At 52.0% G+C, this 15,551-nt stretch overlaps 1 protein-coding gene across 1 annotated transcript; it reads right to left on the reverse strand.

Annotated features, from left to right (window-relative positions):
* Positions 1-466: 466 nt before the first annotated feature.
* EEF1A2 (eukaryotic translation elongation factor 1 alpha 2) lies at positions 467-14,150 on the reverse strand. The gene is given in 10 exon segments (XM_030503202.1): positions 467-821; positions 1,701-1,935; positions 2,007-2,263; positions 3,465-3,504; positions 3,507-3,615; positions 7,137-7,219; positions 7,222-7,434; positions 8,422-8,601; positions 12,240-12,449; positions 13,715-14,150. Coding segments are annotated over 9 exon segments (1,536 nt in total). The 5' UTR covers positions 12,384-12,449; positions 13,715-14,150; the 3' UTR covers positions 467-546.
* Positions 14,151-15,551: the final 1,401 nt, after the last annotated feature.

Raw genomic sequence — 15,551 nt, forward strand, 5'->3', positions numbered from 1 at the left:
TGGGGTGTGCTATATTCTTTCTTTATATGGGAAAACTTTAGGAGGTTAACTTAAGCTTATTTTGCACGGAGAAAAGTAGAATAAAAGCCCTGATAATTGATATTAGAGGGTTGAGCAAGTTAAGCAGAGCATCAGAACTGCTGTAAGAGCAGCCCCTGCTCCAGGCTGGGGGAATCAGCCCAGATACCTCCATTGGTCAGGGCGAGAGACCTGCCTTGGTGCCACCTAGAATATGGGTGCCCCAAATCTCCCCCATCTTCCAAATTTCCATCCCAGCCTTGCCTCTGCCCATTCCCACCCTCTGCTCTAAGTGGGACCACACAAACCCCACCCAAACCCAGCCCTCTCCAAATGACAGACGCACACACAGAGCTCCACACACCTTTTGGATTGGTTGTTTTGTTTTGGGGTTTTTTTGGGGAAGGGGGGGGAGGGGGTTACTTGGGGTGTTTTTTTTTTCCCACTGTGGATGTTGTACCAGTTTTATTGGTAAAATTAACATGAAGCCTCACAAACGCTGGAACATGCTTTTCCTTTTAAAGAATTTCACTGGACCTTAATGGTGAGCATCCAGTCGTTGACATATAAACTCTTACAAGCTGATGTGCACACGTGCGCCCGGGGGAGACGGTGGCAGCGTCCTGGTGTCAGGGATGGTTTTCTGCGCAATGCACTGGGAGCCCACGATTCATTTTTCCCAGCCTGCTGGGCCTTCTGGGGCAGACTTGGTGACTTTCCCGGCCCACCGCTCTTTCTTCTCCACGTTTTGATGACTCCCACAGCCACGGTTCTGCCGCATGCTCACGGGACAGCGAAGCGGCCTGTGGGATGGAGAGTGAGGGGACATCAGCATCATAGAATGGCTTGGGTTGGAAAGGGACCTTAAGATCATCCAGTTTCCAACCCCTGCCACGGGCAGGGACACCTTCCACTAGAGCAGGTTTGCTCCAAGCCCCTGTGTCCAAACTCTGGCCTTGAACACTGCCAGGGCCATAGGGGCCCAGCCACCCAAGCTTCTCTGTGCCAGTGCCTCGGCACCCTCACAATAAAGAACTTCTTCCTTATATCTAACCTGAACTTCCCCCTGTTTCCAGTTTAAACCCATCACCCCTTGTCCTATCCGCTACCAGTCCCCTGATGAAGAGTCCCTCTCCAGCACCCCTGGTTAGCCCCTTTCAGGCACTGGAAGCTGCTCTGAGGTCTCCACGCAGCCTCTCTTCTCCCAGGCTTAACAGCCCCGGCTGTTCCTGGCCTTTGCTAAAGCTTCCAGATGTGCAACATCATCCAAGCACTTCCCTGCGTTAAGAGGTGACCTCTCTGAGCAAACTTCCCTCTTTCTTCTCCTGACCAGTTGTGTTTTAGGGCAGAGATGGGGAAGCTGACAAATGGGTTTGCATTCAGAAGCTATCAGGGTTTAGTAACCTTTGATAGAAAGCTCCTGTTGCTCCCAGAGGGAAAACCCATCCCTGCCTTCAGAAACCCAGCTCAGCACAGAGCCTGTCCCACCCACCCACGCCCTAACACAGTTTGTGCATCAGTTTGCACCCCCAGATTTATGGGGGAGCAACAAACATCCTCAGCTCCCTTCCAGGTCCAACTGTTGGGGATATTGGGAGAGGCTCAGCGCGTCTGGTGTGAGCTCTACATCCACAGACCCTTCGTGCTCCTCCAAAGAGACCTCCAAAGAGCCAGTCCCTTACCAAGGGGTGGGTACTGGGAGAAGCTCTCCACACACATCGGCTTGCCAGGAATCATCTCCACAATGGCCGCATCACCCGATTTCAGGGACTTGGGGTTGTCCTCCAGCTTCTTGCCGGAGCGCCGGTCGATCTTCTCCTTCAGCTCGGCGAACTTGCAGGCGATGTGTGCGGTGTGGCAGTCGATGACGGGCGAGTACCCGGCGCTGATCTGGCCGGGGTGGTTCAGGATGATCACCTGAGGGACAGAGCGGTGTCAGGACAAGGCTGGGAGCTGGGGGACAGTGTGAAACCACGCACGGTGCTGACCTGAGATGTGAACTGCGCTGCCTCCTGCGGCGGGTCCGACTTGCTGTCCCCGCACACGTTCCCGCGGCGGATGTCCTTGACGGAGACGTTCTTCACGTTGAAGCCAACGTTGTCTCCAGGCAGAGCCTCACTCAGGGCCTCGTGGTGCATCTCCACGGACTTCACCTCAGTGGTGATGTTCACGGGTGCGAAGGTGACCACCATGCCAGGCCGCAGGATGCCGGTCTCCACTCGGCCAACAGGGACTGTGCCAATACCTTCAGAGACAAGGACAGAGCAAAGCAAGATGTAATCTGCTTGGAATACCCCTGGGCTAGAGCCTGGCTGCAGCAAAAGCAAGATATCTCCAGCGCTTTCCATCATGTTTGCTTCTTGTCCCCAAACCCTCTAGTTTTTAGCTGCCAAGATCAACATTAGGGTCTTCAAAATACCCTAAGATCCACCCCTTTCTACCCCAATGTTTTGTAAAAAACAAGTAACACCATAATCAGAAGGCCCTGAGCAATCCATGTGCCCTGAAATCTCCTCCTTTGTATAAGTGGCGGCATGCTTCTGCAGGGAGGACTGGGCACATCCACCAAGCGTGTGTGCAACAACACGCTCTGCATCCCTGATGGCCACATCATCAGCATGGGATGAGGCTCAATTGTGCCAGAGAATGAGGGTGGCCGCTTAAATGAAGGGGACCTTTTATACCCTGTGTCATCAGACTTTGGGAAAACCCACCTTTGGAGTCAGGTGAAGAATCATTAAGAGAAACAACCTTGCAAAGAGGTTGGGCAGGTTTCATGGACCCATTTGCTCCTCTACATCCACCCTGCTGCCTCCACCTCCCCTCTTCCCATGGTGTCTCTGCTCTCTAAGGACCTGCTTCATGGCAAAACCATATCTCTTTGCCCCAGCTGAGCTAGAGGAGGACACAGACCTTCTCACAACCTATCTCCATTGCAAGCAAAATACTGCGTTAAAAAGCCAGTTAAAACCCATGTTCACCCATGTTCAATCCCTGCCTGGTTTCTGCAGCGCACGTGTCCTTGGAAAAGAGTGGAAAAGGGCTGGAAATGGCTGTGCCAGGGAGTCAGCAGGGCTGCCTGCTGCTGCCAGCAGGTCAGAGAGCTCACGGGGTATTTATAGCTCAGAAGAGTGTCCCCATCACTGCTCCAGAGGGACAGGCAGACGCGCTGGCTGCTGTGCTCCCTACATGGTTGGCACCATGGTCCAGCTCAGCATATGAGTGCTGGATTGATGGACACTAGCATCTGGGAAGCACCAGCAGACCGTGGCCAAGCTGCCACGCCACCAGCCTCCACTGGTGGCTGAAGCTACCACCTTTCTCCCCACGCATTATCTCAAGTTTGAAAGTCCCAATCTCCAGTTTCCCAATACCTGCAAATGTCATTCCTAAATCCCACGGAAACAAAGACTCTGGTTTAAAGCAGTAGCAAGGCTTTTACTCACCTCCAATCTTGTAGACATCCTGGCAGGGGCAGGCGCAGGGGGTTTATCTGTGGGGCGGGTTGGGGGCAGGATGGTGTCCAGGGCCTCCAAGAGGGACACCCCGCTGGCATTGCCTTCTTGCGTCTCACCTTCAGGCTTTGAACCAAGGCATCTGCAAACAGAGCCAGCAACAACATAGAATTCCAGACTGGTTTGGGTTGGCAAGGACCTTAAAGCTCATCCAGCTCCAACCCCCCTGCCACGGGCAGGACACCTTCCACTAGAGCAGGTTGCTCCAAGCCCCCATCCAACCTGGCATTGAAGCACTTCCAACACGCCACTGAGTGTGCTTGTCCTCAGGAATCCAGACATGATCCCAGAGAGATGTTCTCAGCAGGACAACCTTCATGGGAGTCAGTCCAGCCACATGCTGGCTTTACCTGAGGCTGAGGAGGATGCCATTCCACCATCCCTGTTAGACTTTTCTGCACCCCCTCTGCTCAAATTCCCCCCTTTCCAGAAACATGCCAAACAGCCATTAACAGGAGAAAAAGGATGGAATTGGTTAAACCAGCAAACTCAGAGCCCCATTTTCCAACACTAACTCACGGGTGCTGTGCCAGCTGCCTGGGATCCTGCCCTCCAGCAATGATGCCTCCAGCACAAGGACCACAGGGGTCTCCATGTCAAGTCCCAGCTTACAAAGCACTCAACCTTCAGTCCTGGGAACCAAGATTCTTCAAGGCAAGCCCCAGACAGACACTTCTCCCCGCTCGCTCCTGCTTGGTTTGGATTTTAAACCCTGGCTTGGGAGGATGCTTGAAACCTGGTGCTTGCACCAGGGCCGCAGAGGGTCAGGATTGTTTATCACAGATGATCTCTTCTTCTGCCATAAATAGGAACTTTGAAGCTAAAACTGGCCAGAAAAGAGGCAGAGAGGTATGGAAATGTGCTCAGCAGAGGCCATGGTTTGATACGGGGAACCACAGTGCTTTCTTGGGGTGATGCTGCACATCTGGAAGCTGTAGCAATACCTGGGGCTTGCCAGCACGACAAATTGAGTCCTGGGTCTGAAACCCCCCTGATACAACAAACAGGGATCAGCAAATGCAAGGTCATTCCCCTGCCTCTGCACAGAGAGGTTTAGACAGTATTTCCCCACTCAGATGTAAAACTCTGCTCGTGTGCAGCTCCATCGCACATGTTATGGACATGGCCTTTTCCTTAGGTACCAACACCAGTGGCACAGTGTGATTGGGGATGGGTTAGGGGTGAAACAGCACCCCCCAAAGTGCCCCAGTTTCACAGCCATCGCTGGAGGACACAGCTATGCCAAGGCTGGCTTTGTATCCTGCAATCTACACTGCTTTTGGAAGGACCAAGGGAAAGAGCCCAGGTCCAGCCATGGAATTCAGCCTGCACCAAGCATGTTCAGGTCAGCTTCCTTTCCTTTCTATGCTTTATCCAGGAAACTTCTGGCATCCAAGCCACATCAGATATAAATTTCACACTTTGATGATTTCTGGTAGTAAATCCCACTCTGGGAAACCTCTGCTATGGCCCCAAAGTGAGAAAGCATCCTGTAAAACCTGGTTTGTGCTGCTTCCTAGCGACCACTCCAAGGAAAACCTCTCTTATGTATTCCCCAAATCTGCTTCCCAAAAAGCGATTCCTATTCCACCACTCCTGATGGCAAAAGCAGGATCTGACCAAAACACTGCAGCCAGACAGGCTAAACAGGATCCAGCTGAGCTCCCAACCTCTTTTTGCCCACCCCCAAGTGTGCCATTTTACAGAGCAATTCCCCTTCTCTGATTTTTACCAGCCCGACGAGCAATCCCAACACACCCACCCCGAGCATCGAGGCTTCACCCCCAAGCCAACCACACTCCTCTGCCACCACAGATTGGGTGCATTCAGGTTGCAGCATCCATGGGATGAAAGTTCTCCCAAACCCATCAAAACATCCCTATTCTGTCGGCTGCAGCAACAGAAAGCTGCTTCCCACAAAACCCTCAAATGTGAAACTCTGATGCAATTGCATTCCCAAGCACCATTTTGTGCGGTTGGCCTTAGGCTGATGTTGCAGCAGGGATGTGGGCTGGGAGTGTCCCACGCAGAGCTGGCTCCAGCCTGATGTGCACCCACATCCCCCTCGCCCGGAGTGACAGGAGCTGGTCGGGACGTCACAGCCTCTAATCCCCACCTTCTGATAAGTCCCCTGATGGACACACAAGCAAAGAGGCTGAGTTATTTTGGCTCCTGCCTTCTCTTGGGCAGCACATCACACTGAGCACATGCTCTGAGAGGAAGGGGGCCATGAGCCCCATCCTGTTCTGTGCCTCCCCTCTATTAATAGCGCTGTTTGGGATCATCTTCCCGGCCCAGCAGCTGCTGACATTTGGAGCCTGTCTGATTTGAGGCACCCAGGAGCTATGTGGCTCGGTTTGGCATGGCCGTGGCTGACCTTTATCCCAGCTCTGCTCCGCAGGGAACAGGAATCTCCCAAGCACCCCAAAAATCCCTTCCTTCCAATCAGCCCCAAGAGAGCTGCCCTTCCTATGAGCTGTGTTTCAGGACAGTGTGAGTTTGCATTGCAGCACTCCTCTAGCACAGGTTCATGATCCCTGACCTCCCTCAATCCACTGCTCTACTCAAAACATTGGCCTCTGTGCCTTGTCACAGGGCTCTGACCCATAATCTATAAGTGAAGTCCTAAATTCCCCTTAAGCATCAAATTCCCATTAGCTGCACAAGAGATTGCTGAGGATTTCTGTCGAAGCAACTTGCTCAAGGTCACCCAGAAGCAGCAAGAGAGCAGGACCTTCCTCTGGCGAGAACTTTCCAGCCCATCATTTCTTTAGAAGACAAAAGCTGGGGTGGCTTTTCCCCAAAAAAACAGTGCCAGGAGTAACAAATGCAGCCTATGACCAGAACCCACATCCTTCTCCAAACCTCTTCTTTCTCTCCTGCTGTCATATGAAATAAGGGCAAGAGCCCCACCCAGAGCACCCTGCCTTTGTATTCCCACCAGCACCATCACTGATGCACTGTAAAAATGGACTGACAAGGAGCAGCCCCAAATGGATGCTCCAGAAAATCATGTTTTGGTATGGAAACCTGGTACCTCCTCATGAAAAAGCCACCTTAAGAAGTGAGATGTTGGGACTGGAACTGGAAGGTGCAGCCACCATAGTGCGTATAGCTCTGATGGGAAAGGGTAGCCAATACCCAAAACGAGGGAGCCCTGCTGCATGGTGGGAGCCATTTCCAAGCCTGTGACCACATCATGTTTTTTCCCTCAGAAACAATGTCCTAAAACCACACACAATGTTCCTGCTGAGAGTGACAATTGCTGCGGCTGGTTCTGATGTTACCATGGGTCTGATGATGCGGAACCTTCAAATCACATCCCAGAGGCAAAGCCATGGAGATCATCTCCTGAAGATGCTCATGTTTAGCTGCTGGGGTGTCTGGCCACAGGACAGCAACCAGTGTGCCCACCAACAGTGCACCCATTCATCCCAGCTTGGTGCAACCAGAGCTATGTGACAAACATCTATGGTGGCAACATGGCCATTACCGTGATGAGTACATGAATATGCCTGTGGTTTTCACAGCACAGAGGTCAGCTTCAGCCTGGACCAGGACGCTTGGGATAGGGGGGAAAAGTCTAACACAATGCACACTTACATTGGAGAAGGCTCCAGCATGTTGTCTCCATGCCAGCCCGAGATGGGCACGAAGGGAACTGTGGCTGGGTTTGTAGCCGATCTTCTTTGATGTAGGCGCTGACCTCCTTGACGATCTCATCGTAGCGCTTCTCGCTGTAAGGGGGCTCCGTGGAATCCATCTTGTTGATGCCCACGATGAGCTGCTTCACCCCCAGGGTGTAGGCCAGCAGAGCGTGCTCACGGGTCTGCCCGTTCTTGGAGATACCAGCTTCAAACTCACCAACACCAGCAGCGACGATCAGGACAGCACAGTCAGCCTGGGAGGAGAGAGCTAATGAATGGCTTCTGCCCCCACTCCTGGTGAGTAAATCCCTGAGTAAGCCCCTGATGAATCCTACTCACAGCTTGGACCAACTTCCCACCAGTTGCTACCCATAACCCTGCAGATCTACCTCAAAACTGACCTTACTGTGTTTTATCAGACTTGCTCACTAGGCATGGCTTTGCAATGTGGGTTGGAAATCAGAGTGAGTCACTCTAACCAGGACCTCATCTCGATCATCCAGAGATGCTCAGAAAAGGCCTTATCTAAAACTATTGAAGTCTTGCAAATAATCTCCCTGGGTGATGGGTGAGACTCCAACCATGGCAACCAGAATACTTCTGTACCCAGAGCCCCACAGCAGAATCGCCTGGGTTTGGCAGTAAGTCATGCCCAGCCCAACTGGCATCGCAATGGGAATCTTGTTGGGCACACAGTGAGGTTCATCCAGCACCCATCAACCACAGGGAGATGTAGGAATGTCCTCCAGTGCGACAAGGGGAAATCACCCTCCTCTGGAAGCGTAGACCATTGAGTTTGGCAATATGTGGTTCATGGGACAAAACCAGATGTTTCAAGTAAAAGGAAGCAGAAAAGGTTCATGGGGTCTCCTTTAGTCAATAAAACCTAATGGATTGTTGGAAGTTTTGTTGGCTAAAATAATGTGGAGGTATCCTCACACAAAAGCCTGTAAATCACAGCATCCCACCTCCCTCTAATTAGGGAAAATGGGGTGGAAAACCCCACCTCTTTGTGCCCAAGGAGGCCCTTTCTCCCCCACACCCAGAGATGTGCAGGACCATGGTCCCCTGGAGCTACCCCAACCGCTTGCATGGACCCTGCTCAATGCTTGTTGATGTCTGCTGTCTCAACTACCCACGTCCAAAAGGACTCCAACAGCACCTACATGACCCTGAGCTTGTCAGCAAGTCTCAGCTTCCCATCTCCAGCAGTCCCCCACCTCCTGGCCACCATTTCTCACCTGAGAGGTGCCGGTGATCATGTTCTTGATGAAGTCCCTGTGGCCAGGCGCATCAATGATGGTGATGTAGTACTTGGTGGTCTCGAACTTCCACAGAGAGATGTCAATGGTGATGCCACGCTCACGCTCGGCCTTCAGCTTGTCCAGCACCCAGGCGTATTTGAAGGACCCCTTCCCCATCTGGCCAACATGAAGGCAAGAACCAGTGAGAAACTCAAGACCACATCCCAGACTCATGTAGACAGATGGTCATATTGCAAACATTGGAGGCAAAATTCCCTAAATTCAATTGCAGCCATGATCCATTCACTAGTAAATACAGGAGATGCTATACTCAATGTGTTCCTCAACCAGAAGAGCTGTGAATATGAATGGGGCTGGATGGGCAAGAGCTGGAGCCAGTAACCCATGAGGTCTCCTCCATGAAACACCATGTTCCTGCACTGCTGCTGGGGAATGATGATGCTACAGAACTCCACAGCAGCAATGGAAGCTTCTTGTTGCATTTAAATCTATTAACTGATCCTGGTTACTGGGAAAGGGAATTGCTGCATGAATGAGCCCAGAACTCATTATAGGAGGAGAAGGGGTTAAAAGGAAATTAAAATGCGAGATGGTTGCTATGAGCAGAATAGAACCAGGATTGATTCTTGCCACAGAGTGTGCAAATTCACACGGCGAGCTCCTGTGAGCTGCAGCCAGACCAACTGTCGTTGCCAAATGGCCAAAATCTCAGCCAACATTGTAATGCATAAAACCCTGCTGGGTGAGATTAGCTACAGTAAATCCATCCTGTGATAAAGCACATTCCTTGGTAAAACTACAGCGCTACTTCTGACGCGCTTTCTCCTTTGGGTCAGTGTTCTTTGACATCATGGAGAGGTGGAATTCCCCCCCAGCATGAGGATGATGCTCCCAGTCTGAGCTGGGATCCTGCCAACGTGGAGATGAGGCAGGACAAGACCCCCCTTTGCTGACCATGCCGTGTGCTGGGGCAGTCTGGGGAGCCTGGCTGAAGCAAAGGATTAATGGGCATCAACCATCAGCTCTTGGCCTCAGATGCAAGGGGCTTTTTAAGATGGAAAATGGAATTTAGGTCATTCGCAGATGACTTAACGGGCACCTACCACTGTGCGACGACGGAGCTGCAATACCCCACTCCCACCCACCCATCCCAGTGTCCTCTGCAGCCACAGTTCCTTCTGGAGGATCAATGCGTAAACTGCATCCTGGCCAATTATAAATCACTGCTCCGGAGGGAAGCGCTTCCCAACTGCAGGCAGCAAACGCTTCAGTGATGATCCTCACCAAGAAGCCTAATGCAGCATCACATCCCAACCCATCCTGCCCACCCCATGCCCAGGGGCTGCTCTGCTCCCGTCTCCCACATTCCAGCCCCATGTCCGCATAATTCAGCACAAGGAATTAACGTGCTGAGCTGGTGGTGCTGCCTGGTTTACGTAAGAGCCGAGCGCTGCGATGACTTTGCAGCTTGCTCTGGAGGATTACAGGCAAAATCCTCAAGCCAGGAGCAAACCTCCTCCTCCTCAGAGGGGATGCCAGTCAAGAGGGTGATGCCCCATCTCTGATGGGCAGCTGCAAGCTCTTGAGCCTGCAGGAAGGGCAGTCTAGGCATGGAAAAATCCAGAATCAAATCCCTGCTCCTAAGCATCCTCCTGGCATCAGGCTTAGTGAGGGGGAAGAGCAGGAGCTTGGAGGTTAACCCTTTCCAGCATGCACATCAAATCCCTCTCTTGCCAAGGAAAAAAGGGAGGGGATCATTAGAGCGTGCTTATTTAGTGCTGGAAAAGGTGGAGATACACCAAGGATTTTGTGCTTTATAATAGGTAGATCTTAGGCAGGAGCTCAATCAGCACATCCCACAGCCTTCCCCCCATCAGCAGCCTATTCCTTCTCTTCTGCATGGGGAAACTGAGGCACAGAGCAGACCCCCTGGCTCTCCCACAGGAACTGAATGGGAATCAGCACCTGATCACAGGCAACCACATCCACACACACACAGAGCCTCTCATCTCGTGTGAACCCCCCCCCAGAACTGGGCATTGTACGGAACTTGAAGACAAATGAGATCCTTTATTTAGCAAACTGTTTCCCTCCTTTCACGGGGTATATTCAGTTACCCAGAGCTGTTGTTGAAAAAAACAGGGTATTATCTAGCTTTGGCACAATACCTTCCCTGTTCGGGTGCCAGAAACAGCCTGATTTCCCTTGACTGAACCCCAGCAGAGGGACAGTTTCTAGTTGGAGACCGCAAATACTGCTTTCTTCCTTTATTTTTTAATAGCACAACTCGTCTTTGGGAGATCCTGTTACCTTTGAGTCAAAAGACAAGAAGAAAAATCCTTTCTCTTTTCTCTTATATAAAACCCCCTATCAGCCCGTGGGGGTTTTTTGTTGGCTTTTTGGGTGCAGGCAAGCTTCCATTTCCTGTGAATGCCACCTAATGGAAGAAAACCCTTCCCCAGCCCTGCACCAGAAAATGGAGTCGGAAAGCTCAGTCAATAGGCTATTAATAGCAGCTCCCAGTCCCCGCATATTCCGGCAAGTCAGTGGAAGTGTCTGTTCCATTAAAATAGCCGCAATCACATCCATGATAACCTCATCAAGCCATATCCAATCTGTATGTAAAGGGGGGGGGAATCTATGGGGGGATCATTTTGGAACAGGGTGGGAGAAGGATCATTTTGTATGAAGGAAGATCTTTGCTTAAAGGCTGGGGAAAAGGGCTGGCAGTGAGGCAGGAAAATGAGTGTTTTAGCTCTGATGCTATCAGCAGATTTAAAGGGTTAAGACAGACAGACAGACAGACAGACAGCAAAATGCTTAATTAGGAGTGGCAGTAAACCTCCTCTTTTTCATTTGAATGTGGGATTTTGTCCAAAAAAAATATGGAGGGACATCTGCATTAAAGATTCCTGGAATGATGACGACAAGCCATCTTCTGAGAGAGCAGATTTGCCCTATCAATAACAGCCGGGCTTTTCCCAGCTCACCCACCTCTCTAGAATTTACCATCATTAATTTCTGAGAGCTTCCAGTTCACATTTTGATTCCCAAGACTATTTCTTCCTCTTTAATCTCTGCGTTTGCCACATTATAGGCATTGGGTGGTGCTTTATGAGTGACGGCATCCACTATTAAATCGCTATAAATGCCACCATTAGAGTTAAACAAAAGAACTTAATTTAAATGCTTCTGCCTCATGCCAGCTTTTCTGTATTAAGGGCTACCAATCCTGCTACACGTCAGACCCCCCTGCCTGAGAAAAAACGGGAATGGGGTTGTTAAACTGAATCAAAAGGAGTGGTCCAGCTGATGCTGGACCTTGTGCCCAGCAGGCACTGGCAGGAGATGCTTCAGAGTGAAATTCCGAGAGTCCTGCGCTGGGCAATGAGGGATTATCAGGTTTTCCTCCTCATGCACAATATTTAGAAGGAATTTCATGCCCTGGTTTGTGGCTCTTCCAGAATCCTGGTGATGACCACCAGTTCCCTAACCCATCTCGCAGACCTCACCATGCCTATGCTCTCATTACCAGCCTGCAGCAGGGAGTCCCCCAGCTCCAGAGAAGAGGGTGGCAAGCACCCAAATGCCCTATTTTCCCAAGGCCAGAGAAGTCAGGAAGACCCAGGGGCGCGGAGGGAAAAAAATAGATGGGAACAAAGGGAGAAAGAGAAGGTACGAGAAGGGCAGCGCCAGGAAAATGGGAAAAAGGAGCACTTTTGGGGCGTCAGTGTGGAGCATCCCTGCGGATGGGACTGTGGGATGGGGGGAACGCTGCGGGATGGGCTCCTCACCTCAGCAGCTTCCTTCTCGAATTTCTCAATGGTCCTTTTGTCAATGCCCCCGCATTTGTAGATGAGGTGCCCGGTGGTGGTGGATTTCCCAGAGTCCACATGCCCAATGACGACGATGTTGATGTGCGTCTTCTCCTTCCCCATGCTGCTGGGCTACGCGGGGCTGGCTGGGCGGGTGGCGATGGGAATGCAGTTGTGGGGTTTGGGAGGCTGCAGGGGAAGAGGCAGGTGCATCAGAAGAGCCCCCGTGACAACCCCTTCCCAGCCCATCTGGGACAACTCTCCTCCCCTCGTCCCACCTTCCCACTGGACCATGTGCCCCATCCTGGCCGGGGGTGCCCAGCCTCGTCTGGCAGCTCTGCCCGTGCTGGGATGGAGCCAGCCGGGCTATTTCTGGCCAGCATGTACATCCTCCAAGTCTCAGCAAGATACCACTTCTGTCAACGTCTTGCCCTCCATGGAGACCCCAAGGCTACGTCATCGGTGCCTCAAAGGTGCCCTTCCTCCCTGGAAAACCTTCCTCTGGCTGCTACCGCTGCTTTCTCGGTCTTTCCAAACCTGAGGGCATCTACTCCATGTTGTAGGTGCCCCTGGGAGGAGCTGTGGGTGCCCAGCCCTATAAGCTGCCCTCACCATTCCCAACCCATGCATGGTTCGGGTGACAACATGGTGACTGCAAAATGGGATGGACAAAAATAGCCCTCGCCTGGTCCCCGGAGTGGGGCTGAGCCCGCAGTGGGGGGGATTTGTTATATTCTGCAACCATGAATCAGGATGAAACAGAGGGAAAAGGATGAAAACACAAATCGATATATCCAGGGAGCTGTTGTGGCATCTCCCCGCGTTCCCATGGCTCTGCGGCTGCTGCGCAAAGCCGGCACGATCAGGAGCTTTAATTTGATGTCTAATCAAATCCCATTTCACGAATCAGCCCATAAAACTAAAGGAGGTCAGGAGGAGTTTGCTGCTCTAACGGCGATTCAGTCATGCGGGCAATGATATCCCGCTGCGAGAAGCCTCCCTGGGCAGCGAGAGCTCCGTCCCTGCGCTGCCCTTGAGCGGCTCCCGCCCGGATCTGGCCATTTTGCAGCTCCGCAGGGATACCCGCACCCGGGTCCGGGTCCCTCTGCCCCGGGTGCACCCCAGAACCCAGGGTGTGTGATGGGGGTCGCTTTGGGAACCGGGGTTTTGTTTGATTCTATCATTATTGTTGTTTTCCTCTTCCTCCCCAAGGCGCTAATGGCTGGGCAGAGGGAGCAGGGTAATTCCCACCTGCGGGAAGCGGCACCTGCGAGATGAAGGAACGGCCCAGCCTCATCCTCTCCCTCCCTACCCCGGGTACCCCTCACCCCATATAGCACATGGGGGGATGCGCACCGAACCCCTTGGGGCAGGACCCCCATCACCACCAAAGCCCGGTCCCTCCCCCCCGGTGCGGAGCGGCCCGATCCCAGCTGGGGGCCCGGAGCTCTTACCGGAGCGGCGGTCGGGGCGGCAGAGGCTGCCAGCTTGGGCTCCGGCGGCTTTATCTCCCCGGGAGGGGCCCACCTATTGACGGCGGCAGCGCAATGCAGCGGCCCCCCCGCACTACGGCAATGCGGTACCGGGCGGGGGAGGAGGAGGAGGAGGCGCGCCGGGGGGGAGGAGGAGGGAGGAAGGGAGGGAGCGGGGCGAGGCGGGGAGAGAGAGACGGAGGATGGGGATGGGAATGGGAGGGAGGGAAGGTGGAAGGATGGGAGAAATGGAGGGGTGGAAGGATGGGTGATAAAGGGATGGGATGAAGATGGAGGGATGGGAAAAATGGAGGGATGGGAGAAATGGATAGGTGGGGGAGAGATGGAAGGGTGGAAGATGGAGGGATGGGTAGTAAAGGGATAGGAGAAAGATGGAGAAGGATGAGCGATAAAGGGATGGAATGAAGATGGAGGGATGGGAAAAATGTAGGGATGGGAGAAATGGAGAAGTGGAGGAGAGATGGAGAGGTGGAAGATGGAGGGATGGGAAGATGTAAGGGTGGAAGACAGAGGTCAGAGGGAGATAACAGGATGAAAGATAGAGGAATGGGAGGAAGGTGGAAGGATAAAAGATGGAGCGATGTGAGAAATGGAAGATGAAGGCACAAGAAGGAGATGGAGGGATAGAGGAGGTGGAGAGATCGGAGGTAGAGGGATGGGAGGAAGATGGAGAAATAGAGGGAGATGGAAGGAAGGGCTTTTTTGAGGACAGGGGATATGATGAAAGTGCAGGGGGAGCAGTGTAGATGGAGGCCAAGTGGGGCTTGGACCCCTTCTGGCAGTCTGAGGGTCCAAGGGACAGGGCTGGGATCAGAGGGGGGCCCAGGACCACTAAGTCCCCAGCCCTTGCTCTGCCCTCAGGGGCCAGTGGAGCAGAAGGGCTGGTTTCCCACACGTGCTGTGAGGAGAGGGGGGTCCCTGCACAGCAAACAGGGCGAACACACCTGCAACATGTATAACGGCTGCCCAAGGCTCAAGGTTTATTAACAGCATCTCATTTAATGGGATTCAAGTCCTTGGAGGACAAGGAAACCACAAGCACTCTCCTTCAGTAACATCATGAAACTTTCTTTGCATAAAACCAGATTTCCCATAAACCAGGGAATATTTATCCCAGTGTCAGCTGCACAATCACAAGGCTAATGCAAAATTTTCTGTGTCCCAAAATATAGAAGAAAGCTAATTTTGCATCAAGCTATGTAACAGTCCAGGCCAATTTTATGGCCCAGACCATTCTTCCAGTGAATATAACAGCTAAATCAGGTACTCTTAAGTGCTTCTATGAAGGGACTCTTACCTTTATAGTCCAAGGGTTAAAAACTTACGCATCATGTAGATTAAAATGTCACTGACTTCTCATTAACACTTAAAGGGAGACTTTATTTCTTTATGAATGTTAAGAGTTCCTTGGTATTTTCTTAGAAAGATGATAGGAAAGATCTTTTTTACTTCTACGCAGCATTCCTTGTGCAACATAAATGCGCTGAGTGCCAGGAAAAATAAACTTCCAAGAGGAAGGCTTTAAGAATTTAAAGTGATTGACCCAGCCTTGTTTTGGGATAGAGGTAGTAGAGTTACCCTGGGTCTGGATGTGTCAGGGGTGGACACAAGTGCGGTAACTCAGAGGAGGGATGGGTATAGGAATCCCTTATTCTTCCTATCCATATTTCAGTGCTTTGCCAAGAAATAATGTCCTCTTTTTATACAAGACCTACAAGCAGCCTGGGAATTGCCCTCAACAGGGCCACATTTGCTAATGACGGCTTCAGCCTTAGTGGAGATGGAGTAAATCCCAGAT

The sequence above is a fragment of the Strigops habroptila genome, chromosome 13 (genome assembly GCF_004027225.2).
Source record: "Strigops habroptila isolate Jane chromosome 13, bStrHab1.2.pri, whole genome shotgun sequence".
NCBI lineage: Eukaryota > Metazoa > Chordata > Aves > Psittaciformes > Psittacidae > Strigops > Strigops habroptila.